The sequence below is a fragment of the Astatotilapia calliptera genome, chromosome 23, assembly GCF_964374335.1.
Source record: "Astatotilapia calliptera chromosome 23, fAstCal68.1, whole genome shotgun sequence".
NCBI lineage: Eukaryota > Metazoa > Chordata > Actinopteri > Cichliformes > Cichlidae > Astatotilapia > Astatotilapia calliptera.
Window position 1 is genome coordinate 1,117,501 of NC_137443.1, and position 26,856 is coordinate 1,144,356.

Below are 26,856 nucleotides of genomic sequence, written 5' to 3' on the forward strand. Positions count from 1 at the left end.
CTGGCACCCAGCAAGAGGAAGAGGGAGGTGAGAGAGGGAGGGAGCGAAGAAACGAGCGAGAGAGAGAGGGCGAGCGGCATCAAGAAGCATATCAGTGTGGTGTCTTTAAAAGGGGTGAGGGAGTGGGCTCTCAGACTTCCCGGGGGGGTAGAGCTCTTGTTTTTAGATTCATTTGAAGCTGATTGAATGACAAAGTAAGGAGGAGGAGAGAGTTGCAGTTTTATTTCAATATGCACTCATGAAATGGATCCATAGCGCTGTGCAAACGTCTCCAGTCACCTCTTATTTCTTTGCATTTGGATTCCACAGCGTGCAGGAGTTTGTTTTTCAAGTCATCTCGAGAAACACTTGTTCAGACTTTCTGAAGCTCTTTCAAAGCTTTTTCTTTTTGTTGTGTGGATGCTTTTTCCCTCATTTTCAGTCCAGTCATCGTAGCATTTGCTGTTTTTCTTGGTCCACTTAACACTGACCTGTGAATCATTCGAGCATGCAGAAGACGCCCAACTCAAAGGATGAGCCCCTAACAGGAAAGCTAGCCAAGAACCAATTTAAGCACTTTGCACTTTCGGGCCTTGGGAGGAGAAATCCAGCAAAGACCCGACACAGGATGTGACGGAGAATAAAGGTCCAGTCATGCCAAATACTGACTTTCAGGCTTGTTCATTTGTACAAACCTCTTGCTTCAGACCAGTTAGCAGACGCAGCTGTTTTAGAGAAACAAAAACAGAAAAGGAGAAGGAAGCATACGCAATGAAAGTACAGGGTAAGGATCCATGCTGGGTTTTTCTTAGATTCAGATTCACAGGGAAACTGCACATTACAGAAAAGACCAAGTCTAACAACTAAAAACAGGAGGTACTGTACCAACCGCTGACTGCTGCAGCTGCTAGACATGGGGCTTGGCATTTCTTGCAACTATTTCCTTTGCACCAGCGTCGCTGCGGACGACTGTCAGTGCACATCATGTGGAAGACTCTCCCTACTTTCCCACAGATGACACGGCCTGAAGCGTATTACAACCGAAATGTGCTGCACATCGTCTCACATTTGATCCACCGCCAGTCACAACCTGTCAAAGTTTATAAAAAAACTAAAAACACACAAAGTGCACTTACGCTGGATGGAAGGTCACAAGTGGCAGCGTGTAAATTCCTCCTGTTGGCCAAAAGAGTGAATTAAAGGCAGAAAACCCCCAAAAAACAGATGCTTTAAATCCTTCAGATGGGACTGTTCTGCAGGAACGTCGGACTCAAACTGAGCGCATACAGCCAAAACAGTTGCCGTCTCTCAACCCGCTTCCTCTTTCTTTTCTTTCCCCTTTTTTCTGTGTGTCATTCTGCTCAGCTGAGGAGAACCGCACTCTGAATGGCCCACACGTACAGTTTGACACATCACTGCAGCAGCGTGATAGCGCAGCAGTGTGGAAGCGTAACCAGAACGAGTGACCTGTTGGCAGTAAACCTTTGTTACTCACAAAAACAACGTCTCACTCCATCGAAGAGCAATAGTTTCGTCACCGACCATCAGCACACACATATACGCTGAGATGTAGTTTGACGTCTCTGGTGTGTTTTTCTGCTACTACATCTTCTCATTGTGCAGCTTTGTGCTTCCATGCAAAGCATTTACATAAAACAAGTTGGGGAGGAACTAGATGTGCTTATAGTGGTTTCCCTCAGTGCATAACGACGAACGCTGCACTGCTGCTCTTTTACTTTCAGATCTTTTTCTGAATCAAAACTAAGGCTTGTGCAAACCGGCCGTGCAGTCTTTGTGTTTTTCCCCTGAAACCCAACCTACATGCAGAGAATGGAAAGAAAAGTATTTGCAATGTGCAGCTTTAAGACGTCTCTGTGCTTCAGAAAAACACACAAACCTATTGTAGTTATTTTTTTCATTAAGCTTAAATTGGCCAGATGGGGGTGCATCAGTTACTCTTCTGCTTTGCAGTGCATGGCTTCACCACAACAGGTCTCAGGCTGAAAAACACGACGACGAGAGCTAATAGGTAAGACTTAGCTCCTCCTCAACCACCATCAAGATACCACTTTGCAGAGCTGTTTAGGTACATGACGATTTTTATCAGCTGCCAGCCACGGCTCTGCGTCTGAACTAGGATGCTGAAGTGTGAGAATGCTTCAGTAATGTTGAGTCCAAATGTACAACTTAAATGTTTTTCCATTTTTATTTACTCCTTTCATTCAATCGTTGCATCTACTTTCCATTTTCTGAGAAAAATACATTTAAAAAATGAGGGACAGTAGAGTGCTTCTCTCCTGACCTGACTGATGAAGATCTGATCCAGAAATTTACATTTGGATTTGTCCCTTTGGTGTCTCTCAGACCATTTCCCGTCTTTAAGAATGGCTTCCTGACAGCCACGCTAACACCGAGACCATTTCTGACGAGACTTCAGTGAGCAGTAGATGGGTCGACTGAAGGGTCAGATCCATCTCTCAGGTCCTGTGTCATCCTTGCAGGACTTCAAGGGCATGACCTTCAGACTATCATGGATGCTATCTGCTGTGCATTTGGTTTTTTAGGCTTGTCTTCCACTTGTCCTGTTTACTCATTTTTTTAAGAATATACTGCACATCACACCAAGATAAGCCAGGTTTCTTTGCAAATCGTCTTGTTGGGGTCATTTGAGGCATCAGTGTTTGAGAAAATGCACAATTTTCTTAACCTTTAATATGATACAAAAGCAGCCAAAGCAGTCTCTAGTAACCGTTCTGCACACCGCATTAAAAAAAAAAAAAAAGTAGTAGTCAGCAGATTATGATCTGTATGCAACATTACTGGTAGTGATGGTCCAGTGGACCCTAAAAAACCCAGAGGGCCCAAATGAGCATCAGGTTGCCCTTTTCGCTCAGAGTAATTCAGCTGATGACCAACTTTCCATGAAAAGAAGCCGACGGGATGCTGAGCTCTGCCCCCCCCGGCCTCCAGGAGCGCCCACAAATGCATCCAACCAGCATCTTAAAAGATTTCTACAAATTTGAGCTCCAGGATCAGAAGCAGAAGAAATGTTAAAGCAACATGACAGCTGGGAGTGCTTTTTTGTAACAGGATGGTGAAAGGAGCCTCCTCAGAGAAAGGACTACAAATCTGTGGTGATGTCCTGCTAACCCAAAAACTCCATCAGCTCATTTTTACATGCTGCCACAGGACATCCACCTGGTGTCACCTGAGCCCGCACTGCCAGCTAGTCCATAAACTCATGTTTTATATTTATCAGATAACTTAAACTAAACAAGGAGGAAGTGCTGAAGACAAATCCAGACGAAAACAACCACAGGGCGACTATAGTCACACAGCTTCCTCCCATCATGTGAAAATACTACCAGTATCTCTGGATCTGGGAAACACAGAAGTCCCAGCCAGTACTCCCAGTGCTCCCAACACTTCAACCACATGGACAACACACCAAGATAACAAACGGTCCCGAAAGGAAAACACGATCAGCAGTTTTCCTGTGTGAAATAGTCGTAACTCAAACTGCGTGACTGGCAGGTTTGGAGCCAAACGTAGGGAAGCGCTCGGAAATACAGCTTCACTGCTGAAACAAGGTAACTGTTGGAACGCAAGTACGCCAAATATACCAGGAATACGAGGAACTTGGAACTTACTACAGGACACTAGGAAGACACAGCAGAGACGACAAGGGAACAGGTGAGGAACACAGCTGAGCAGAATCTAACTGAGGAGACAGAGGAAGTAAAACTGAACATGACATACATGGGACAAGGACCTAACAAAATAAAACAGGAAGTAGCTAACACAAGGGCCAGAACTTAGGCTAACTTGACAGAACAAAAGGGAAAACGAGCGACTACAGAGACCGGCACAGAAACACACACGGGGACACAAAGATGGAGACTAGACTCATTTCCACAGGAGACAGAGGACACGGCACAGAGACAAAACTAGGACAGCCCGGACAAAAAAGGAAACTAACACAATCAACCATACAAGAAACCAAAAACTACATTTGTTTCTATTTCTTAAGAACCAACAGCCCAAAACATCTCACTCAAAAAACCAATTAGCTTAACCAATCAACTTGTTCATTTGCATAACAAAGAAATGAGGTCCACATGTAAAGGTGAAGAAAAGCAAAACAAGAGCTAAACTAATGAATAATAGCATCAAGGCATTCAAACCAGTGACCAGAGCGCAGTGACACCAAAGCAAATAAAAACCAAGTTGGAAACCTTCTCCATATAAGATGGTTTCCAACTTGGCTTTTATTTGCTTTGGTGATGTGCAGGATGTCACTTCCTGTAATAGATGACAGAAGCAAATCATTAGGACCTGAAAAGGAGGAAGCAAAAAGCAGACCCGACCACTGAAACCACAAAGCCTGGCGGCCGTCACTTATCTTTGGCACTCGATTCACTCGCATAAGTAGTTTTTAGAACAGGTGGCAACAAAGTAACAGTCGTGTTACTGCGTCAAGTGTAGCTGCTCAGACATCTGGATCCTTAGACACAAAATACACAAAGATTCATTAATGCAGCTCTACGTTCATTTATAAAGTCACTGGTGTCGTTTGTATTGTATTTGAAGTTCCTCTCACTCGTTACATTTAATGAATATCCTGATTTAATCAGTGACAAAACCAACAAAGAGGAGCGTCTGATGCTCTCCACAGGGTTTAATCATCACTCATCCCAACGGCAGATCCTTCTGTTCTAACCCTGTGCTGCTTTTTATATGGCAGTGACAAAGGAGTGCTCATGTGAGATGAGTTGGATGAAGGCATGGTGACATTATCCAACAAAACTTTATTCTGAGACCTTCGCAGTAATCAGTCAGACGCTCACGTCCCAGTTTAAAGCTCTTTCCCAGGCTGGGAGCTGAGACGAGAGTCTAGCTCTGGATCAGACCGAGTTACAGAATAATGAAAAACCATTGAGCTCTTTTACGGATTTGCTGCCTTGCCCAGCTTTAAATGTTGGAATTGAATCAACCTGCAGATAATGTTCATCATTTTAATGGAACAGAAAATATTTCCCCTGAAATGCATCAGCAGGGTTCAAGTGTTAACAGCAGGAAACAGGATGAATCCAAACCTCGATAACGTGACTGAAAACACAAAGTGTGCGATCAGTTTAACTCCCCAAGCTGACAAAGTGCACAAAGACGCATATTCTCCAATAATTTTATTCATAATTTTAATATAAACAGTTAATTGTTGAATAATTTACACACAGCAAGATTTTTATTTTCATATCATTGCAACACTTTCTGTACACGTCACTACTTGGCTCTCCTTTGAAAACATAGAAAAAATAAATTGTCAAGCGTTCATTTCGTCATGGCACATTTTTGATCCTGTACAATATGCATGTGTGTGTGTGTGTGTGTGTGAGACTGTGTAGTCGATATTTTGTGGTACATAAAGATAATGGCACATCTGGATCCAGTGTCAGGGATGAAGCGATCTCTTGCGGGTTTTGGGGCGAGGCGTCCTTTTTTTGTCGTTTTTGTGTTTTTGCACTGCACATACACACATATACACCTGCTGTATGCGTACACGCCGACATTTCAACATAACATATAACACAACATATCCCAAAAAGAATACATCAGCATATTCATCGCCAATAAAATGACATTAACAAAGAGGTATCCTGCAAGACAACACAGAGCATTCTGGGGACCACCTATGTGCACGAGGAGAGAGGAAACGTGAAGTAACAGGAGGACGAAGAGAGCGCTCGTGAAGATCTCAACCGAGGACGACGACACACTCGGACCGAGCATCGCACACTGGTGTGTAAACTGGAGCAGACCACTGGACCGGCGGGTGACTCTCACAAGCTCGTCCTCATGTCTGTCACCTGACAAAGGGCTGCGACACACAGGACTGGAAGTCATTCATAGGAGAGGTTCAGCCTTTACGCTCGTATAAAGCTTGTTCATGTTATGGGGGAACACCAAGCTGTAGCACAGAGGCAGCTAGCTTAGCACAAAGTCCGACACTGGAGAACACGGCGAGTGTGGCTCTGAGCGAAGCTACCAAGCTCGTTTCCACCAATCGAAGACGAATAAAGCCCATCAGACAACATTTCAATTTACTTCTGCATAAGTCACATTTTTAGACTTATGCAGAAGTAAATTGAAAAACCTAAACTAAACTAAACTAAACTAAACTGTCGAGCTGAAATTCTGAGATACTCAATTTTTTTTGCTCCAGTGGCAGAAACAAGCTTCCATACAGGATAAAACACCTTAAAATCCTACAGTTCAATATTAGACACATTATAACTAATCTGTTTAGTCCACACACGCACGCACGCACACACACACAAACCAGTAAATGTGAGAAACTGTTGTTGCTGGTCTTCTGTGGACTAAACCATCCAGGTGATGTGTTCATTGGTTAATCAGAGTCACGCTCGCTCTTTCTAATCTTTATGTTTAGAGAGGACCCGCTACGCTACAGTCGCTTTGAATGAGTCCTTTGTTTATCCAAATCTCAGGGTTGGTCCAACCAGTTACTTTATCCACTGCCTGAAACAACACTAGCTCCTCTCTATGACATCACAAAGAGCCAAGAGTAGAAAAAAGTCACAGGGATTGCATGCACACACACTGAAGTCATTTTTGGGAAACTTTAGCTTAACTCACCCCGTAACAGCTCATATAAAAATAAGTGACTAATAGCTCCGCTTCACCTCTCCGTGAGGGAATTCACCAAAACATGCACGACTCCTGTGACAGCCTTCCAGCTCTGCAGCCGAGAGCCTGGCGGAGGACACGCCTCTCCAATAACACGTTTTCTCTTTAGCTTATTCAGGATTTTCTCGCTTGTGTTTTTTTGTTTTCTTCTTCAAAATAACGCACAGTGGTCTTTTCCAGTTTGTCCACACTCACAAAGAAACAACAACAACAAACAAGTTACTTGGAAACATTTTCACACTAAAACACCTGCGACAGGTGAAGCGTGTGTGACGTGAGAAAGGCTTTACGGGTGACAGGGTGGCGTGGAGGCGGGGGCGGGCCGAAATCGCACGACCTCTCGGGCCAACATTCAGGACATGCATCGGACTAAGAGCGGGGTCGGCGTGCGGAACATTTCAGGCCGCGTACTCGTGAAGCTGTGAGACTGCAGCCGCGCAATAACAGACTTCTCTGTGTAGTGGGCTGCTTCATGAAAAAACAAAAAGAACCTTTTTAAATTTAGAAAAAGTTATATACACATTGATAACAATGTTAAATTCAAAATGTACAAGAGTAGTAAAAGTTTACAGTCAGAAAAGGTCGTCGTATTCGGCCTCCCTACTTTGGCTAGAAAAAAAATAGATATCAACATCTCTAAAACGTAATACTTTTCTCTTTAAAACAAAACAATAATACATACAATGCTTTGTTCTCACCCTGTGCTGCGTTACTAGCATGCTCTGTCCAACCAGAGTTCAGCAAAACAAAGCCAAACTTCCCTAAAAGTGAAGCGCTCTCGTTTTGTTTCCAGGGACGAGAAGATCTGCTGCTATTTACACGTAAGAGCTTATTATTGGGTTCATTCAAAACGAAAATGACAAACATACAAATCGTGCAGCAAACGAACGCACTTTTCAATGTTTGTGCGCTCACTTGTTTGCGTGACTTTGGGCTGTCAAAAAAAAAAAAAAAAGCATCAAATTATCTGCTGGTACAGATGTTTCATCTTCATGCACAAAGCAAGCCAGAGCTTAGCAGAGCAGAGACACAAGTTCAGCTGTTATTTTCTCTCCGCGTGGAGGGAAGGTTAAAAAGAAAAACAATGATTTCCTAAAACAACAAAAAAAGCAGAATCGTTTCGCCAAGAACAAAATTTATGTGATTTTCATTTCGTGTTCGGAGGCGGGAAAATCCTCTTTTGTGATTGGTGGACTGTCAGGGGCGGTTCTGCTCAGGAGGGGGTCAGACGGAGCTTTAGGCACTGTGGGTTGGCGCAGGAGCGGGGAAGCCGTTTGTCCTTGCAGCCCTGACGCGCAACGCTCCCATCCGACCACTAGAGGGCAGGCCACACCAGATCACGTGCGAGTGGAGCGGTCCTGACTGATTTCACAGGCTGGGAAAAACTGATTTATGAGAAGAGTGTTTAGGTTTTTGTCGCCTTTTTGCAAGGATGCTGAGAACTTGCGCTTCAGTCAGAGCAGATGAAAGGTAGGTAGGTAGCTCTTCCTCCTCCTCCTCTTTACTCTCCAACCGTAAGCATCGGGCCGCCTCCCTGAGACGAAAAAGTTACAATCGAGATTTCAGTTAATAGTTGTTATGGCACACAGGATGGTCCGAGTCCCTTTCAGAGGCGGAGGAGGGGGTGGGGGTTAAAGTCCTCCTGTAAGCAGCCCGGGCGTCTGCGTCTTGCCACGACAGACCCAATCCACGGCATTGACAGGAAATACAGGTCATCACTCGACATTCACAGTAGAAAAAGCAAAAGCATACGCACAGAATGAAATCAGAACAGAGAAACAAAAGTACAACAGGAGGAGACTCGAGATGTGAATGTTTCGACCGCACGGAGACAGTTCGACGCGCCGAAGAAGATAAAGCAGCGTGAGGTCCACGGCTGAGCTCGGTCAGCCTTGGCTGCGTGAAGGCAATCACAGATATGAACAGAGTCACGATATTATTGGTTTTTCTTGTCAGTGTCACGTTCTCTGATATCAGAGCCGCTTTGCGCACAGCCCAGAGGCCTGGTGAGCGCGGAGAAGGGGACCAGTAAAGCTACGGTGCTGCTTCCAGTGACCGTGGGAAGCTTTGTGTGAAGAAATGTTCATGAAACGTGCAGAGGAGAGGGGCGATGAGTGCTCTTAAAAACGCGACGCGCGGGCTTGAACATAAGATGTGAGAGTCTATAAGAGCACGCCACGGACGCAAGACGGCAACCTGGGAACCCATCCATGACTCAGGCTCCGCAGACCGATTCCTCCGTGTGCACTGAGGTAGACTCCGGCCAAACACACAGACGACAATCATCACTAACTAATTAACTAACGAGCACTCCTGCCGCTCACCACCGCCGACTCCATCTCTACAGCTGACCAGCCTGCAGCACTTACTCCACCCTCAGCGGCTCTAAACATGCTGACGGTGTTCTTGTTCACAGGATGATGATCATAAGAAAATGTTCAGAGCTGCAGATGTGCAGGAACACGCGACTTGCAGGAACACGCGACGTGCCGACTCTGAGCGGCTTTTGGCTGCGCGATCGGATCGTGATGCAGTTGGAATATTTCACGACGCACACGCAGCTGATGTTAGTCTGCTTTTATCTTTCCAAACAAACTACCACCGGCCCGCGGCTTTCACTCCTCAGTATGATGAACTAAAAACAACTCCATCATTTCCGGCCCCCTTTTAGTGGCAACGGCGCAGACTCGGGCCGATCCGCGCTCGGTGTGATCGACGGTGTCTGCAGCAGAAACACCGCCTCCAAAAAATATGAGAAAGCAGTGAGTCGTCTGTGTGTGTGTTGAACTACAGCCAATAGCTTTAGCCTGGAAGAGGCTCAGGGTTTGAGAAGGCACTGGTAAATATCTGGAGGCAGCTTCCCGGCGGTCTCTGACTCGACTCTCTGGGTTCTTGGTGAGAGAGCAACGCTTTGGCTGTGAGTCTGTTCAGTTTGGCACCCGCACTGCTCTGTGTGTTCAGGGGGAGAAGAAGATCCGCTGACTATCGGCTGATGCCTGAGGACCACAGAAGAGCGGCCGCGGGCTGGCCCGCTGCGAAACACCGGTGACCTTTGGGCTCTGGATGAAGGCGGGTCAGTGAAAGGTCAGCCGTAAGGACACTTGACTTGTTTTGAACTCTGGATCAGTGGACAGGAATGTTTTTGAATCATCATCAGGAGCAATTTGACAAGTTTCTGCTTGTGTGAATGTTCAGAAAAATCTGTCTGCCACCGTATGTGTTGAAGTCATCTATTAAGGAGGAAAATCAAAAAGCGAACGTCTGTCCCTGTGTGATAGTGTGAGCTCTGCCAACAGGCAGGAAAGGCTCGAGGGAACGAGGAGCTCCAACTCAACTGGAATGTCAGACCTGAGTGAAACAGCTGCTGCACACAGTCTGCAGTGATAGCAGGGAGAATAATGGGACTAGCAACCAACTGGCAGCCCCCCCTCCCTGTGCTCTCTCAAAAATACAGGGAGACTGCCCCCCCCTCCATCTGCAGGTGGAACTGTCCGTATGTCTCCTTCAGGCTTCGACCACAAAACCTGGAATTTTCCACCAGGCTAATCTTGAACATCAGCAGCAAACAGGACGCCTCGGGGAGACCAAGCACGGGTGGAGGGGCAACGCGTGACTCTGATAACCCCCTCCATCTAACGCAGAACGCCTCCCCCCCCCACCCAACCGCTGCTGTCAGTTCATGCTCCGCCTTTACTCCGAGCAGCACCGCGCCGTCTAACCTCGCCAGCAGCTGACACAGACGGGCAAACCGGAGAAACCACAAAAATAAATAAAAAAATGAAAACCGCAGGAACAAACACGTGGGAACCTCAACGCCACCGAAGACACGAGAGACGGCGCACCCGGGCACGCCGACCTACAAACGCCTCATAAAGCTTCTTTCTCTCTCTTTTTGGTTGTTTTGTTTTTAGTTTATTTTCAAAGCTGTAGTGAAGTCTTGAACTATTGTGCACTTTGAGAGGAAAGAAATGCAGTCAGCTTACAGCATTTCCAGGTTTCCCATCCAGACAAAGACTAAGAGGGAGGCGGGAGGCCTAAGACACGGAGAGCACTGCCGGTAGGTTGGAGCGATTTCTGGGGCGATAAAAATAAGGAAGTAAAAAATGTGAATAATAAACCCGACGAAACAAAGAACAAGCAAAGCTCCTGATGGAAAATATTACAAACTATTTACAATGCCATCTATTTTATATATATATAAAATATTGGTAGGGAAATACCAATATTCCATATATATGTGTATTATATATACTCATATAATTCTATACCCACTAAAATATATGAAAGCAGCAGTTATTGGTCAGTCTGAGGGACTCTTTTTGTCCAATTCTTAACTGTTTAAATATCCTTCAGCCTTGAGGACACAAAAAGAAACGTTTGAAGCAAATAAATTAAAAGTTGTCACCAAACACCCGACGAATCTGTCGTTTGGAATTCTGCAGAAGCAAAACAAACAAACAAACAAACAACAAAAACATTCCTCTAGGAATAGATGTTTGTTCTACCATCAAGTCTTTGCAAGTCATCCCACTGATTAAGTCATTGTTCAAAAAGGACAAGTAGTGTAGACACTTTGTTTACAGGCCACGTACACAAAGGCCACTATCTGAGTAAAAAGAGGGAAACAAAATAAAAAAGCACAGAATCGTGGAAATGCGGATCGGTGGGAGAGGAGGAGGGGCGAGTCTCGAGGAGGTCGAGCACGAGCAGCCTTCTTGGTTGTCTAAGGTTTGTTGTGTTCACAGTTTTCTGTTTTTTCCCCGTTTCCATCACAAGGAGTCGTGGAAACGCGGCGTTAGTGACGAGCGATGGTTTTCTGGTCTGATGTCTTACACCACGTTTGCATCATCTTGCCTGTGTTCTGGAGCCACGGGGAAGAAAATAAAAAGTCCTGAGATTTGTGTCTCTTTTTTTGTTTTTTGAAGGGCTTCTCTGAAGAATAAGAAAATCACCATCATCGAAAATGATGAGAGGAACACGAAGGAGACAGAAAAATAGATCGGAAAGGGGAAAAGGGAAAGCTTCAAAGAGTTCTTTGAGGAAACGGGAAGTGTTAGGAAGGGCTGGATCTGGGCAATGATAAAATTCTTCCATTTTTCTTGCCACCGTTCATGTGTGTGTAGGGGACGTGCTCCTCATAGTTCCCCCTCAGGGCCACCGAGGGCCCGCTGTCCCTGGATAAGCTCTCCTCTCTCTGGGAGTAAGAAGAAGGGTCCAGGGGGATGCTTTCCATGTTGTCCAGGTCTAGGTCAAACTCCTCCGTCTCGGGGACTTTGTTTTCATCACTGTAGAAGAAGGAGACCTCCTGGAAAGACGGGTCCAGGTCGTCCCGCAGCATCTCGATGATCTCGAGGAACGTCGGACGCATCTTGGGATTGTACTGCCAGCACATCTGCATGAGGCTGTGCCTGGGAAGAGGGATGAAGAAAGGCCAATTTAGTCTTGTGTAACGTGGACGGCAGTTTTCCCAGCTCCGCATCTACTCACATCCTCTCAGGGCAGTTCTCCGGTCGATCCAGGAATCCTCCTTCCATGACGAACTTCAGCACCTGCTCGTTGGACAAACCCTGGTAAGGCTGCTCGGCCAGCGTGCTGATCTCCCACAGCACAACACCGAACGACCTGCAGATGTACAAACGCACAAACAAACGAGATCAGGCCGAATGACGTGCGGCTGTACGGTAGGCCACTGTGTGAGCTGTGACTCACCAGCAGTCAGAGTGGGCGGTGAAGACTCCGTCCTTCAGGGACTCGGGTGCCATCCACCGGACAGGAAGCAGGCCCTTCCCTCCTTTACGGTAGTAGTCCGTCTCATAGATGTCTCGTGTCATACCAAAGTCTGAGAGGAAGAGCGACGGAGACAAAGGTTAAGACAACACCTCCAACTACGCGGCGGTATCGACAACACCAAACACGTTCTGGTACCTCCGATCTTGACGGTGAAGTCCTCCGCCACCATGCAGTTCCTGGCTGCGAGGTCTCTGTGGACAAACTTTTTAGCGTTGAGGTAGGCCATGCCGTCGGCGATTTCTGCAGCCATCTGGAGCATGTCTTTCAGAGTCGGCGGTGGGGAACCAGACGGGTTGTTCTACAAACCACAAACAGGTTAGACCCACTCACAGGTAACGCAGGTAACATCTGCTGAAATACTCGGGCGTAGTTTTCAGTCACGTGACCGACTCGCTACGCTGGCGAGCTAAATGTTACTGCACGACTACTTGGATCATCTACCCGTGGAGGGGAAATGAAGACAGCGATCCATATTCTGCCCCAATACCACAGCTACTGTCTGGCATTTTAGTTAAACTCAAAGATGTTCGTAGGATTGGTGGAGTGCAAAGGTGGGGTGGCTGGAGCTCAGGAGGTAGCCTAAACCATACCCATCCCTACTGCCAACTGGAAGGTTGGTGGCTCGATTCCCAGTCTGCATGCCCAATATCTCTGGGATACTCTCCGATCCATCGGCGTGTGAATGTTAGCTAGAACACACTTTAGCTTAGAAAAAAGATCCTGTATGAATGGGCGACTGAGGCATGTTGTATAAAAGAGTAGAAAAGCACTACATAAGAACCAGTCCGTGTACTGTTCAGGTTACTTGGAGCAGGAGCAGGTGAGTCTATCGTTTACTGATCACCATCTTCATTACTGAGCCTTAGCAGAGGAATCTTAGCTAAAATCATAACACGTGCAACTTCTTTTCACCTGAAATTTTATGAACAACCATTAGGCGAACCAAATGGCTGTAGGCTTTACTGCACGTCCCAAATCATCAACACTGCTGGTGCATGGGCCCATCGGTCTGAGTGACTCGCTATACACAGGTGGAAAAACCCAGAGTTTGTAGAGCCCTAGTTTGCTTAATTTTCAGCAAACAGGCTTCAGGGAGTGCATCCATATGTAAATAATACAGGTATTAAACCACATGAGTGATGTTTGGGGGCGGGGCTTACATACCAGAGTGTGTAAATAGGTGGGAGCACACTAATCAGGACTACATACCTCAGAGTCTGGCCTGAGACTCCGCAGGTAGCTTTTCAGGTCCCCGTGGGTCATCAGCTCCATCACTACCAGGGTGGGCTGACCTTTGGACACCACGCCGAGCAGACGCACCTGCAAACAATTCATCGTGTTAAAACGGCGCGCTCAACTCTAGCAGTAGACTTTGTAGCCAAAATTTCAATTTAATGACTAGAAATGATAAAGCTACACCTCAATCTGATTTTTACAGCTGACGTTTTAACCTTTGGCAGTTAAACTAGTGATCAGCCGGCTCTGTAGGTCCACAGTAACAGTTACAACATTTGTTTGTAGAGTCAAACTGTGCGTGAACACGGCAGCGCCGGCAAAACAAGACACGACTGTGAGTCAGACGTGTGCCGCCGCTTTCAGCGAGACGACGGGAAAGCTGTAATTTAGTGTAATTGACGAGCAGCTGCTCCGGTGTCCTCTCGGCGTGCCGTGACGCTGTCTGAGGGTTTAACGGTTTAAAGAGTCATACCACGTGGTGACAGCTGAAAGCCTTCATGACGGAGGCTTCGTTGAGGAACTCGATCCTCTCTCGCAGGCTGGCCGATTCGTTGACCGTCTTGACGGCCACGCGCGTCTCCGGATCGCCTTTGACGATGTCTTTGGCGACTCCTTCGTACACCATGCCGAAGGAGCCCTGACCGAGCTCTCTGAGCAGTGCGATCTTCTCCCGGAGCACCTCCCACTCATCAGGAACGTACACTACACAACACAGGTGCAAATGACCGTTTTGACAGAGCGAACTGAGGGAACAAATCATCGTATGACGGAAAAAACAACTATTTCATTCTTACTGTCACCAGCGCTGAAGTACTCGGGGTTTGGAGAGGTGATGAGATCTCCTAAGGGGCCTTCGGTTTGCCTGTAACACGACCACACAGAGTCACTAAGAGTCACTGGAGTTTATGGCTGTAATGGGCAGCCTGCTGGTTAAAGACTAACCTTTTTTTGAAGTACACAAACGCTCCACCTCCCGCGAGTAGCAGCAGGATGAAGCAGATGACGGGACCCATGACAATCCAAATCAAACCTTGATCAGCTGCAACAGATAACAGAGCGGTCACGAGACAGTAAATTTGGCACATCTTCCACTTTTCTGTTAAGTTCAGAAGTCCGACTCTTAGAGTCTTACGGTTGGGCATGAAGAAGTAAATCATCTCAGTAAAGGAGCCGTTTCCTGCCAGCGAGGTGGCGCGAACCCTCACGCTGTAGTTTCCAGGCTGAACAAGGGAAAGCTTGGTGCCACCGAGCTTCTGATAGGCCGGCCGTGACACACAGGTCGTGTGAACCTGGGCCCAAAAGGAAAAGAGAGAAAACCCATGTTATTCTAAAAGTTTGCTTAAATAAATAACGGAAGAGACTTTCAGGACAAACAGGTCCGGATATTTCCAGGTTACTTTTACACACATGTGGCACAGCAGGAAATACTACAGTTCAGATGTGTTTACATTACTTCAAATACTCAGGTGCCAGGGTAGAGCGTGCAGGACGCAGCACACGCATGATGCTCACTCGCTGCTCTATTCCCACCCAATCAAAAGTGACCAAAGTATTTTTGCTGAGCCAATTACTCTTAACCCCTGACTGGGTGGACAGCCCACACTCCACCCCGTCTTCTCATGCTGCTGTGAAGCGAACCTTCACCTCACAGAATGACCTGCTCGAGCTCGTGTCTCTTATTTTGAAGGGCCAACGCTTAAACGTTCTTGCTGCTGTTTGTTGGGCTCGTTGGTTTGCAGTATAAAGGGCCTCGAGGGGAGTGCTGCTGTGATTTGGTGCAAACCTGAATGTTGTGCTGAAGTGAGAAGAACAACCAGAGCTTTTTGTGCTCAGGGTCCGACCAAATCACTGCATACACTCACACGAAGGAGCGATTTTTTAAAGTGGATGCTGTTGAATTAAAATGTATCCAAAGAGCTGACATGTGCAAAAACACATAAGACTGTAATCTAAAAATTGGCCTGTAGCCCTTCGATAGAAGTGAAAAGCTGGGCTCGTTTGACTCTGTGTTAAGGACGCTTAAGGTTGGCTGATGCGCGACTGCACTGTCGCAGTTGAAGTCCGTTCCACTGAAAGCAGCAGGAAGTGATCGCTGCAGTGATAAATGCATCCAGCCTTCATAACTGTGTTGTAACATTCTCAGCGTTGTCATCGATGTGAGCCTCCAACGCGCCCCAAACATCATTTTAAATGAATCCACATCGGTCTGGGCCACGGGCGGTTTTTCAGCGCAGCGAGATGTCGCGTGAGACGAGTCCATCGCTGCCACTGCATACTAGTCTTCCATCCTGCCTCTGTCACTATGGTAACAGATCTGCTACTGGCTCCTGGGGTCAGGCGGTGCAGCAATGAATAGTAATGAGAGATGAATTCACACATTTAGAGCAAGTAAACAACAAGACTTGGACGCGCCGTCACAGACGAGACCTTATGCACGCAAACGTTCCCAGAATTTCATCCACAAACGAACGCGTCCGACAGCGTCGACACGCAGCACCAGGAGGCTGTAAACAAATATTTCCTTGTCCCCTTCTATAATGAACAGACACAAATTGGGGTGTTTACAGGAAGCCTTTCCTTCCCGGCCTGCCTCGCCTCCCTGGAGTCTACCCAGATCACTCCTTGTCTTCTCACCTGCGTCTACTTTTCCTTCTGTGCATGTCCTTCCAGCAGAGCGAATCGGGATCATTTCTGCTGGCTGTTTTCCCACATCACCTCTGTGCCCTTTGGTTTTGAAAAACAAAGGACCCCGAGTCCTCCCACTAACATTTTCCAGGCCCAGCGCTCTCTAAGGTTTGCCAGTGGTTCATACTGACCTCTGAGTCTCCGACCTTTTTGTAGAAGACCTCGTACAGGATGATGAGCCCATTAGGGTTGATGGGTGGATTCCACTTAATCAACACATAGGGAGGCTCGCCTTGCACAATCTCGTGGGTCACGGGCTCTGGGATGTCGTCTGCTTTCTCTGCAGGTGTCAGACAGAGAAAAGCACTTCACAGTGAGGCGCAGCCGATTTTATCTCCAGAATCTGATATTCGGTGCACCAGCAGCCTATTTGCACACGCGTGTGCCCGTTCTTACCCTCAGGCATAGTTCGGGCACTGATATAAGTAGCCATGCTGCAGCGTTTGGGATCTGTCGGATCGTTGCAGGCTATGATCTCTATCTTATAACTGGTAAAGTGTTGCAGGTTGGAGATGACCGTCGACTCCTTTGAGAACACCTTTTGTTCCACCTGAGCAGAAAGGAAAAGAGATTGAACTTCGACTGCAACTCGAAATAAAGTGAAGGGAAAAGATGTGGTAAACATAAAACGCTCGATACCTTGGATTCCTCTTGATCCTCGCCATCGGGGGCGATTGTGCCTGAATCCAACTGCAGATTGGGAACTGTAGTAAGGAAGAGAGGAGGCTGGGTGGCATTAGCAACTCCCACCGAGCGGCGCCGCCGGGATGGTCTGCAGAAGTAAAAGTTAGAATAGGATATGAGTGAGTGACAGAGCGCGGACCTGCAAAGTCGTCAAGTTTCATGTGCATCAAGTGTTTGCAGATGACAGATGGTGTTTTGTGGAAGCAAGCCAGACCTCTGCTCGCACTAACCTTTCCTGTGTGTCTAACTTCATGACATTTATGCACAAACACCATCCTAGGAGACATACTGACTCTCACCACTAGGTGGTGCCAGGCCATCCAGATGAATCTGAGTGCGAGCCACCATCCCAGCTAACAGGCCTTGAGCTCAAACCAAATCAAGACACAGATGTTTCACCTGATGTGCAATGAAAGGCAGATTTACTGCGTATGAACTGTTGAAGAGACGAACCCGAGTGCTGCATTTAGGACCGAGTGAAAGCAGAAAAAAACGGGAGCTCGTGTCCGTTTGCGTGACAAAATAAGAAAAGCGTGAGCCGCTTCTGGTGTCCTGCACTGTATGGAGCTGACCTTGGCCAGCTCAGAAGCAGGAGTTCAAAATGAGGCTGATGTGCGCACGGCTGTGTGTGTGCGTGTCTCCAAATGGCAGTCTGCATGACTGCGCTCCTGACCGGCATGAATGATAATGGGCACAGTGATCACCCCCCCAGGGAAGCAGAGGCAGAGACTGTGGGTGTTTGTGTGTCCGAGAACAAGGTAGGGGCACCAGGGCCCAGACACTGCACCTCCCGCTGCAAGCCCCCGACGGTGGGTGACCAGCACAAAAACAAGTGTCTATAAAAACCACACACAGTGGTGGAGGACACAGAATTGGCACAGAGACTCACACCAAGGCTGAGTGATCTGGTTTAACTCCGGTCACGAAGAGAAACAAACGAGACAAGAAGCTCCTTTTGGTGCTTCGCTCGGTGTGAAGCTGAACTCACACCAAAAGAATTTGTTACATTTCTGCAAAACTCGAGGGCATTAAGCGGCTCCAGGAACACGAATTAAACCTTTAATTTAGGTGCTGGGGTGCGTCTCTATTTAAGTTTTCATTTAGCATGTGGGTAAACAATGCAGCCAAGGCATCGTCGCATGTTCAGATGCTGGGAATGAACCTGCTCTCGTACCTGCTCTCAAAGACTTCGTTGTGCAGGTAGTTCTCGAAGGTCTTGCGGTACTCTATCTCCTCCTGCTCCTTCTTTAGCTGGCTGTCCGTCTTGGGGCAGGCGCAGCACCTGCCGCCCGAGGTGGGCTCATCTGTTTGGTTCCACTTGTGCTCATCCTCGCTGTCCAGGTGGGTCGGGATGCGAGACGGCACTTTCATTCCTGGACGGGAAAACACAGCAGTCAGGGAAAGCCCCTCAAATGACTGAAGAGGGCGAACCATTTAAACTGCAACCTTGTAAGCAGTAGTCGAATTTGTACAGGTCGCTGTCCTCCGCCTGCTTTCGACAGACCACCCGGTAGTGGGTGATGTTGCCATTGGGACTGGTGGGCGGTTTCCACTTCAGGATGATCTGAGAGGAGGAGTTGGAGGAGGAGATGGGGTCCAGAGGAACAGAGGGTTCTGACGGGGACAGAGAACAAAATGTAAGTGCATCAAAAGGACTTTAGCTCCATCAGACTAGAGTCTAGAGGCACCATTCCATCCTTCTTCTTTTTACCTTGTTTGGAAAATAAAATAGGTCCAACGATTTATTAAATATGCAAACATCCATGGAAACACCAAACATAACAGTTTGCACAATTCTAACGAGCTTAAAAGTCGATATTTGTTTAAACACGTTTATTCCTCAGCACAGTGCAGTCCACCCTCCACTGAGACCAGATGGATCAGCTGAAGGGACAGATGCATCTTCCTGCGTCGCAGCCTTCCCAGATTATTGTCCTGTTTCTTGACTTTTAGATGCTGCTCATGTGCTGTAAACAGTTTGTCTTCCTTCTCCTTTGTTCTTCTATTTTCCTCACTTTTTTAAAGGATAAGCTGCATGCCGTGAAGCTTTTGGCTAATAGCTCTTTTGGAATCAGTTTGAGGTTCACACAGATTATTTTCTGCCTGTCAGGCGGCTTATGTTTGGCTTTTTTTACAGATTCAACTAAAGAAATGTGTTTTTGCTGCAGGTAACAGAGTGTCTACAGGCACAACTGAAAAGCGGCTCTTTGCTAAGTCGTCTGGTTCATCCCTCAAGTTTGGTTCCTTTTATGTTCCAATGATTCCTGGTTCATGGTCAGTGTTAAGAGGTTTAAACAAATAAAAATGATCAGGGACAAACACTGCACAAACAAAAAGGAAAACTTTCAGAGAGCCTGCTCAAGAGCACTTTAAAAAGTTACAATAAAGTCGAGCAACTTGGAAACAAAATATAAAGAAATGAGTGCTGACAGTAGTATGAGGGCAACACCCCCCCTCATCAAGGAAGGTTCATCCAAACGTGAGCAAGGTCCCAAAGTTGTTTCAGTTTAAGCCCAAATGGCTTCTTAATACATCCCATCATATAAAACAATTAACAACAGTTGGAGTGTTTACCAAAAGCCCCCCAACAGAAGTCCAGAGTAGTTTTACACAATCACTTAGAAAACGTCAGATGTTCTACAGTCATTGAAGTATCCATCAAACACAAACGTCGGTGTTCATGGCGTTACTCACTGGAAGCATCCGTCTGAACGTAGATGATCTCGGTCTTGGCTCCGTGGACTTGGTGCTCATCAGACGCAGACAGCTGCGTTTTGACCATGATGGCGTACTGGGTCCAGGGCTTCAACGGTCGGATCAGGTACCCCGGGTCGTCTGCCTTCTTTCCCTCCGTGGAACGAGGCGGCGGATCGACATCGGCAATCACCCAGCTGTTAGAGCCGCAGGCGTCCTGTCCATCAAACTCGGTGACGTTCTTATACGGCCTGTTGCACATGGAACGAAAACGTCCCAACATTGTTAGGCATCCGTGTGTCAGACAGACTGAAGAGTAAAGTGTTGGCTTTTGTGTGTCCTCGTCTGTACACGAAGCAATGATTTACTTACGCCTCTTTGTAGAGAACCATGAATCCCAGCAGGTCCCTAAAGTCTGCTGGCCAGAATGGCTCCCACCTCAGTATAATCATATTCGACTTGGTCTTTATCAAAGTGAAGTTCAGCAGCTTCGTCTCACCTAAAGGACCAAACACAATAATCACGTTCACGTTAGAGCAATCCCAAAAACAAGGCAGTCCCGTATTCTGGTGCTCTTACAGGAAGCTTGCTCCCCGTTGTTGCGTAAAGCGATGTCGTTCTTTTGGTTTCGATCCCGGGTTCCAGTCACCGTCTCCATCTTTCGGATTTCAGACATGCAAAGCTTAGAGTTGTAGTGGAAGAATGTGCGACCACGCAGGATGGTTAGGTTGTGCTTGGACCAATCCCAAAGCTCACGGAGGTTCTGGTTGTCCAGCGCATAGAAGGCATAGGCCCTGAAAGAGATCGGACATCAGAAAAATCAATCACTCACAGCGAGGAGACGAGAGGAGGGGGGAGGAGACAAGAGGAGAGGAGACGAGAAGAGAGGAGAGGAGACGAGAAGAGACGAGACGAGAGGACACAAGAGGAGAGGAGAGGAGACAAGAGGAGACGAGAGGAGACGAGAAGAGAGGAGACGAGAATAGAGGAGACGAGAAGAGAGGAGAGGCGAAAAGAGGAGACGAGAGGAGAGGAGACGAGAAGAGAGGAGACGAGAAGAGAGGAGACGAGAAGAGAGGAGACAAGAGGAGAGGAGACGAGAAGAGAGGAGACAAGAGGAGACGAGAGGAGAGGAGAAGAGAGGAGACGAGAAGAGACGAGACGAGAGGAGACGAGAGGACACAAGAGGAGAGGAGACAAGAGGAGAGGAGAGGAGACGAGAGGGGAGGAGACAAGAGGAGAGGAGACGAGAAGAGAGGAGAGGAGACGAGAGGAGAGGGGAGGAGACAAGAGGAGAGGAGACAAGAGGAGACGAGAGGAGACGAGAGGAGAGGAGAGGAGACAAGAGGAGAGGAGAGGAGACGAGACGAGAGGGGAGGAGACGAGAGGAGAGGAGAGGAGACAAGAGGAGACGAGACGAGAAGAGAGGACACGAGAAGAGACGAGATGAGAGGAGACGAGAGGACACAAGAGGAGAGGAGACAAGAGGAGAGGAGAGGAGACGAGAGGGGAGGAGACAAGAGGAGAGGAGACGAGAAGAGAGGAGAGGAGACAAGAGGAGAGGAGACGAGAAGAGAGGAGACAAGAGGAGACGAGAGGAGAGGAGACGAGAGGAGACGAGACGAGAGGACACAAGAGGAGAGGAGACAAGAGGAGAGGAGAGGAGACGAGAGGGGAGGAGACAAGAGGAGAGGAGACGAGAAGAGAGGAGAGGAGACGAGAGGAGAGGGGAGGAGGCAAGAGGAGAGGAGACAAGAGGAGACGAGAGGAGACGAGAGGAGAGGAGAGGAGACAAGAGGAGAGGAGAGGAGACGAGACGAGAGGGGAGGAGACGAGAGGAGAGGAGAGGAGACAAGAGGAGACGAGACGAGAAGAGAGGACACGAGAAGAGACGAGACGAGAGGAGACGAGAGGACACAAGAGGAGAGGAGACAAGAGGAGAGGAGAGGAGACGAGAGGGGAGGAGACAAGAGGAGAGGAGACGAGAAGAGAGGAGAGGAGAGGAGACAAGAGGAGACGAGAGGAGATGAGAGGAGAGGAGACGAGAAGAGAGGAGACGAGAAGAGACGAGACAAGAGGAGAGGAGACAAGAGGAGACGAGAGGAGAGGAGACGAGAAGAGAGGAGACGAGAAGAGAGGAGACAAGAGGACACAAGAGGAGAGGAGACAAGAGGAGAGGAGAGGAGACGAGAGGGGAGGAGACAAGAGGAGAGGAGACGAGAAGAGAGGAGACAAGAGGAGACGAGAGGAGACGAGAAGAGAGGAGACGAGAAGAGACGAGAGGAGACAAGAGGAGAGGAGACAAGAGGAGAGGAGAGGAGACGAGAGGAGAGGGGAGGAGACGAGAGGAGAGGGGAGGAGACAAGAGGAGAGGAGACGAGAAGAGAGGAGAGGAGAGGAGACAAGAGGAGACGAGAGGAGACGAGAGGAGAGGGGAGGAGACAAGAGGAGAGGAGACGAGAAGAGAGGAGAGGAGACAAGAGGAGACGAGAGGAGAGGAGACGAGAAGAGAGGAGACGAGAAGAGAGGAGACAAGAGGACACAAGAGGAGAGGAGACAAGAGGAGAGGAGAGGAGACGAGAGGGGAGGAGACAAGAGGAGAGGAGACGAGAAGAGAGGAGACAAGAGGAGACGAGAGGAGACGAGAAGAGAGGAGACGAGAAGAGACGAGAGGAGACAAGAGGAGAGGAGACAAGAGGAGAGGAGAGGAGACGAGAGGAGAGGGGAGGAGACGAGAGGAGAGGGGAGGAGACAAGAGGAGAGGAGACGAGAAGAGAGGAGAGGAGACAAGAGGAGACGAGAAGAGAGGAGACGGGAAGAGAGGAGACGAGAAGAGAGGAGACGAGAAGAGACGAGAGGACACAAGAGAAGAGGAGACAAGAGGAGAGGAGAGGAGAGGGGAGGAGACAAGAGGAGAGGAGACGAGAAGAGAGGAGAGGAGACAAGAGGAGACAAGAGGAGACGAGAGGAGACGAGAGGAGAGGAGAGGAGACGAGAAGAGAGGAGACGAGAAGAGACGAGACGAGAGGAGAGGAGACGAGAGGACACAACAGGAGAGGAGACAAGAGGAGAGGAGACGAGACAAGAGGAGAGGAGACGAGAAGAGAAGAGAGGAGAGGAGACGAGAGGAAATGAGAGGAGACAAGAGGAGAGGAGACGAGAGGACACAAGAGGAGAGGAGACAAGAGGAGAGGAGAGGAGACGAGAGGAGAGGGGAGGAGACAAGAGGAGAGGAGACGAGAAGAGAGGAGACAAGAGGAGACGAGACGAGAAGAGAGGAGACGAGAAGAGAGGAGACGAGAAGAGACGAGACGAGAGGAGACGAGAGGACACAAGAGGAGAGGAGACAAGAGGAGAGGAGACGAGAGGGGAGGAGACAAGAGGAGAGGAGACGAGAAGAGAGGAGAGGAGACAAGAGGAGACGAGAGGAGATGAGAGGAGAGGAGACGAGAAGAGAGGAGACGAGAAGAGACGAGACAAGAGGAGAGGAGACAAGAGGAGAGGAGACGAGAGGAGAGGGGAGGAGACAAGAGGAGAGGAGACAAGAGGAGACGAGAGGAGAGGAGACGAGAAGAGAGGAGACGAGAAGAGAGGAGAGGAGACAAGAGGAGAGGAGAGGAGACGAGAGGAGAGGGGAGGAGACAAGAGGAGAGGAGACGAGAAGAGAGGAGAGGAGAGGAGAAGAGAAGAGAGGAGACGAGAGGAAATGAGAGGAGACTAGAGGAGAGGAGAGGAGACTTACTCTGCCTCGAGCTGCTCCCCCCTGATGACACGCAGTTTGCGGAGGAACGAGAGGGAGACCAGGGCGTAAGCTCTGCGGATGGTCAGGTAGCCTGTGATCTCTTCAATCTGACCCAAACTCGCCTCCAATTCGGCTGCTATGTTATCTATAAAGACGACAGTTCATCACATAAACAGCTACCAGCTGATGAGAGCAGACAGAGGTCAGGTACATACAGATAAAGGCTCAAAAAGTTTTAACAAAGGGGGGAAAGTCAAGAAACCCAAGTAATGGACAAGAAGGCGACACGGAGAGAGAAACAGGAAGTGGTACTCACTGCCTCCTCGAATCTTGATGATCATGTTGCCTTTAAGAATGGTGCACCCCCTCAAAGCCTGGGCCGACGTTACCGAGTCGATGGTCTTGTTTCCCACACACTCTTTAGGACACAAGCCCGCACACCGTGAGCAAGTCAGCCTACACAGAGAAACACACAACATCAAAATCCTAATGAACGAGCTTTGTGTGCGAGCCACGACTAGCTGAAGGTCAGGACTTCTGGAGACAACGTGGACGCTGCAGAGAAACGCCTTCGGTTAAAGCAAACAAAACTGTTTTCTGAGCGAAACACACAGAAAATGCCTCAAATGTTTCTGCGTGTAGTTATCAGAATTGGAATGAGGCAGGAATGCTCGGTGACATAGCGGAGCGCCGTGGGTCGGAGCCGGGGATGACATCGCAGTTTTAAACAACAAGGACGAATCTGTTCAGCGGAGTTTTTCTGAGGTCTATTCAGACTTTCTACATGGGCAGACATCCATCTGCTCTGTTATAGCTGCTGGTTCTTCTCCCTTTGTCCAAAGGAAATTAGAAAACAAACACGAGCCAACATTCAAGTGTCTAAAACTGCAGTTCCTCTCATGTCCACTTGAGGCTGGCTCCAAGAATGAGTCAATCCCCACAGACGTCCACGTTAAAGGCTAAAACAGAAATGTGGATTGATGACGAAATGGTTAAAATCTGTCAATATCAGTATTGACCTCCAACCGGTATATCGGTGTATTGGTGGGGCATACTTTATATAATCATATATATCTGTTTTTAATGGAAGTGACGGTGGTGAATCAAACAAGAAACCATCAAACATGCGCTCAATAAGCTGCTGCACTTATGTGAATCTCTATAATTCTCTCAAATGATTTAATAACCTCTAAAATAAAATGGTTTATTTAACAGGATTAATGTTCTGCCGCTAGTTTTAGTGCAAAAAATATCACAGAGAAAAGAAACAAGACTCGCGCGCCAGCTGCAGCTCTCAGAGCGATGTCCTCCCACTGCAAACGTGCTTTTGCACGTAATCATATGCACACGCACGCACGCGGCGATGAGGCCTTGATAGCGCCCTTCAAGAAAATCATTCACAAAAGGCCTGGCATGTGCAGCGAGTAGTCTGGTACGTGCTGCTCCATTCACAAATGAGCACTGTTTATTTTTTTGATGCACTCTCAAATGAGCAGAATCCAGCTTTCATTTCCACCCTCGATGTCCCCACCCACCTGCTTTAGCCATACACGCTGCACACTGGCTGAAGGGCAAGGAAGCCTCCATGTTTTTCACGTTTGCTTAAAAAAGGTAGAGTGCATGTCAGCCGGGGCAGGGGATTGCTCTGGATCATTAGAAAAGATACCGATCACCAAACTCAGGCCCCGGGGACGTCTTTAAAGGAGCCCCTGTGCCCAGGAAGCAGCCAACAAAGGAAGCTGTTGTACTGCTATTCATAAGCTCACCCTGCTTTAATTCTGTGCAGCTCCTATTATATTCCCTCTGTGCAGGAAACACAAACGCACATACACGCAGTTATCCAAAATAAGCCCCCCACCCCTCCCAGACAGCCAGGCTGCGATGAAGACCCCATTTACCACAGTCACAGTGGCATGAAACACCCCACAGGTACTGCTTTTGCCATCTACGCTGACAGCTCCACGCTCGGCTCCTCGTGGTTTCCACCTTATCAAGCTCCTCATTTCTCGCACTCAGTGGCCGAATCATTCTCTGTGACTTGTGAGTGAGTGGAAATACACTGTAATGAATTCTGCAGAACAACAGTGACTTTTAAGAAAAGCTCCAAGCATATTTTGTGTCTCTTTCTCCCACATGGAAAATTGTATATTCAGCTCCTCAGAAGTAACGCTCTAGTTGCAGCGTAGACAGAATGTTTTGGGTCGTTGTAGTGAAAAACACAGACACACAGGCAGACAGGCGGCGTCCGACCGGAGCTCTTAAAGGGACAGCGTTGATCCGTCCGGCTGAACTCTGTGACTCGGACTCCCCGAACCGTCGAGAACAGAGGCTTTGGTTTGGAGCGAGCGTACGTGCACACACAGCGGTACTGCTGTCGCATCCAGGAAAGAGGAAACTCTTTTTAGACTGGCAGAGGAGGATGAAGATGCAGTTATGAAGCGTTTCTTCACATTATCTTAATATAACATAATACACAGTATAATAACATGCACTGAACCACCAGCACTTTACATACCTCTGTAGAAATCATCCACATATCTCACTTACCTGCACTGCTGTATAATTCTGTGTAAATAATCATTCTGTACAATACGATAATTTTTAATTCTACTTAATTCTGCACTTCTGGATGGATGCAAACTGCATTTCGTTGCCTTGTACCTGTGACGTGTGCAATGACAATAAAGTTGAATTCTATTCTATTCTAATATCTACCTGGAAAAATGAAGTACAGGGCAGCTTCCATCATATCTAACACCTCTCATGTTGTTGTTGTTTTAGATGCGTGCTAACAGCGCTGCACATGCACACATGCACATATGCACACATGCACACATGCACACATGCACAATGCTGGAGGCACCAAAGGGAGGCAGGGTCTCCTACTCAGCAGTCTGTTAAGAGTCCCAGCAAAAACATGATGCAAACCGATGGGTGGGCCATGCTCACGTTGGACGGCGTGGGTGTGAAAGCAGTGGCGGACGGGGCGTGCTCGTGTCTGTCTGGGTGGAGCTGCTGCCAGATGATGACACATGTTCTCGTTATAACCAAAACAGGCTGTAATGTCGCAAAAATCAACAGATTCCCAATGACGACGTGGACATCGAGCCTCGTTCCAGGCCGTGGACGTCACCTGGCGACCAACCAATATTTCCATTTTGTGTAGTTCATTGGCACATAACAACCAAGGCATTCTTGACATGCCTGAAAGTATTGCCCAGGATTACGCATCGATGTGCAAGGACGCACAAAAAACAACAACATGCGCACATAAAGGCTGCCGTTCGGCCTCGGGGTGTGTGACTGAGATTTACAGCGATGCTCTTTTGCGTCTAAGC

General features: G+C 48.0%; 2 protein-coding genes across 5 annotated transcripts in view; both read right to left on the reverse strand.

The window, feature by feature from the left end:
- The window catches only part of arhgef18b (rho/rac guanine nucleotide exchange factor (GEF) 18b), a 43,387-nt gene extending 39,665 nt beyond the window's left edge, over positions 1 to 3,722 (reverse strand). For 2 of the 4 annotated variants that reach the window (XM_080297287.1, XM_080297286.1), the window contains exon 1: positions 1 to 5. This exon is cut by the window's left edge and continues 131 nt beyond it. The gene's annotated coding sequence lies outside the window, so the exon portion shown is untranslated. Of the gene's footprint in view, positions 6 to 1,115; positions 1,156 to 3,629 lie in introns of those variants that run through there. The other 2 variants (XM_026157741.2, XM_026157740.2) reach the window with 2 other exon arrangements.
- Positions 3,723 to 5,152: 1,430 nt separating this feature from the next.
- insrb (insulin receptor b) overlaps positions 5,153 to 26,856 on the reverse strand; it is a 75,636-nt gene continuing 53,932 nt past the window's right edge. The window contains exons 5-23 of the mRNA XM_026158401.2: positions 23,835 to 23,974; positions 23,519 to 23,663; positions 20,356 to 20,570; positions 20,149 to 20,275; positions 19,777 to 20,027; positions 18,529 to 18,696; positions 18,257 to 18,455; positions 17,038 to 17,170; positions 16,795 to 16,948; positions 16,530 to 16,678; positions 14,846 to 15,002; positions 14,656 to 14,752; positions 14,508 to 14,575; positions 14,186 to 14,415; positions 13,687 to 13,797; positions 12,613 to 12,775; positions 12,397 to 12,526; positions 12,175 to 12,309; positions 5,153 to 12,095 (exon numbers count right to left, since the gene is read on the reverse strand). Of these exons, the coding sequence (XP_026014186.1) occupies positions 11,741 to 12,095; positions 12,175 to 12,309; positions 12,397 to 12,526; positions 12,613 to 12,775; positions 13,687 to 13,797; positions 14,186 to 14,415; positions 14,508 to 14,575; positions 14,656 to 14,752; positions 14,846 to 15,002; positions 16,530 to 16,678; positions 16,795 to 16,948; positions 17,038 to 17,170; positions 18,257 to 18,455; positions 18,529 to 18,696; positions 19,777 to 20,027; positions 20,149 to 20,275; positions 20,356 to 20,570; positions 23,519 to 23,663; positions 23,835 to 23,974 (3,127 nt within the window). The 3' untranslated portion in view covers positions 5,153 to 11,740. The remainder of the gene's footprint in view (positions 12,096 to 12,174; positions 12,310 to 12,396; positions 12,527 to 12,612; positions 12,776 to 13,686; positions 13,798 to 14,185; positions 14,416 to 14,507; positions 14,576 to 14,655; positions 14,753 to 14,845; positions 15,003 to 16,529; positions 16,679 to 16,794; positions 16,949 to 17,037; positions 17,171 to 18,256; positions 18,456 to 18,528; positions 18,697 to 19,776; positions 20,028 to 20,148; positions 20,276 to 20,355; positions 20,571 to 23,518; positions 23,664 to 23,834; positions 23,975 to 26,856) is intronic.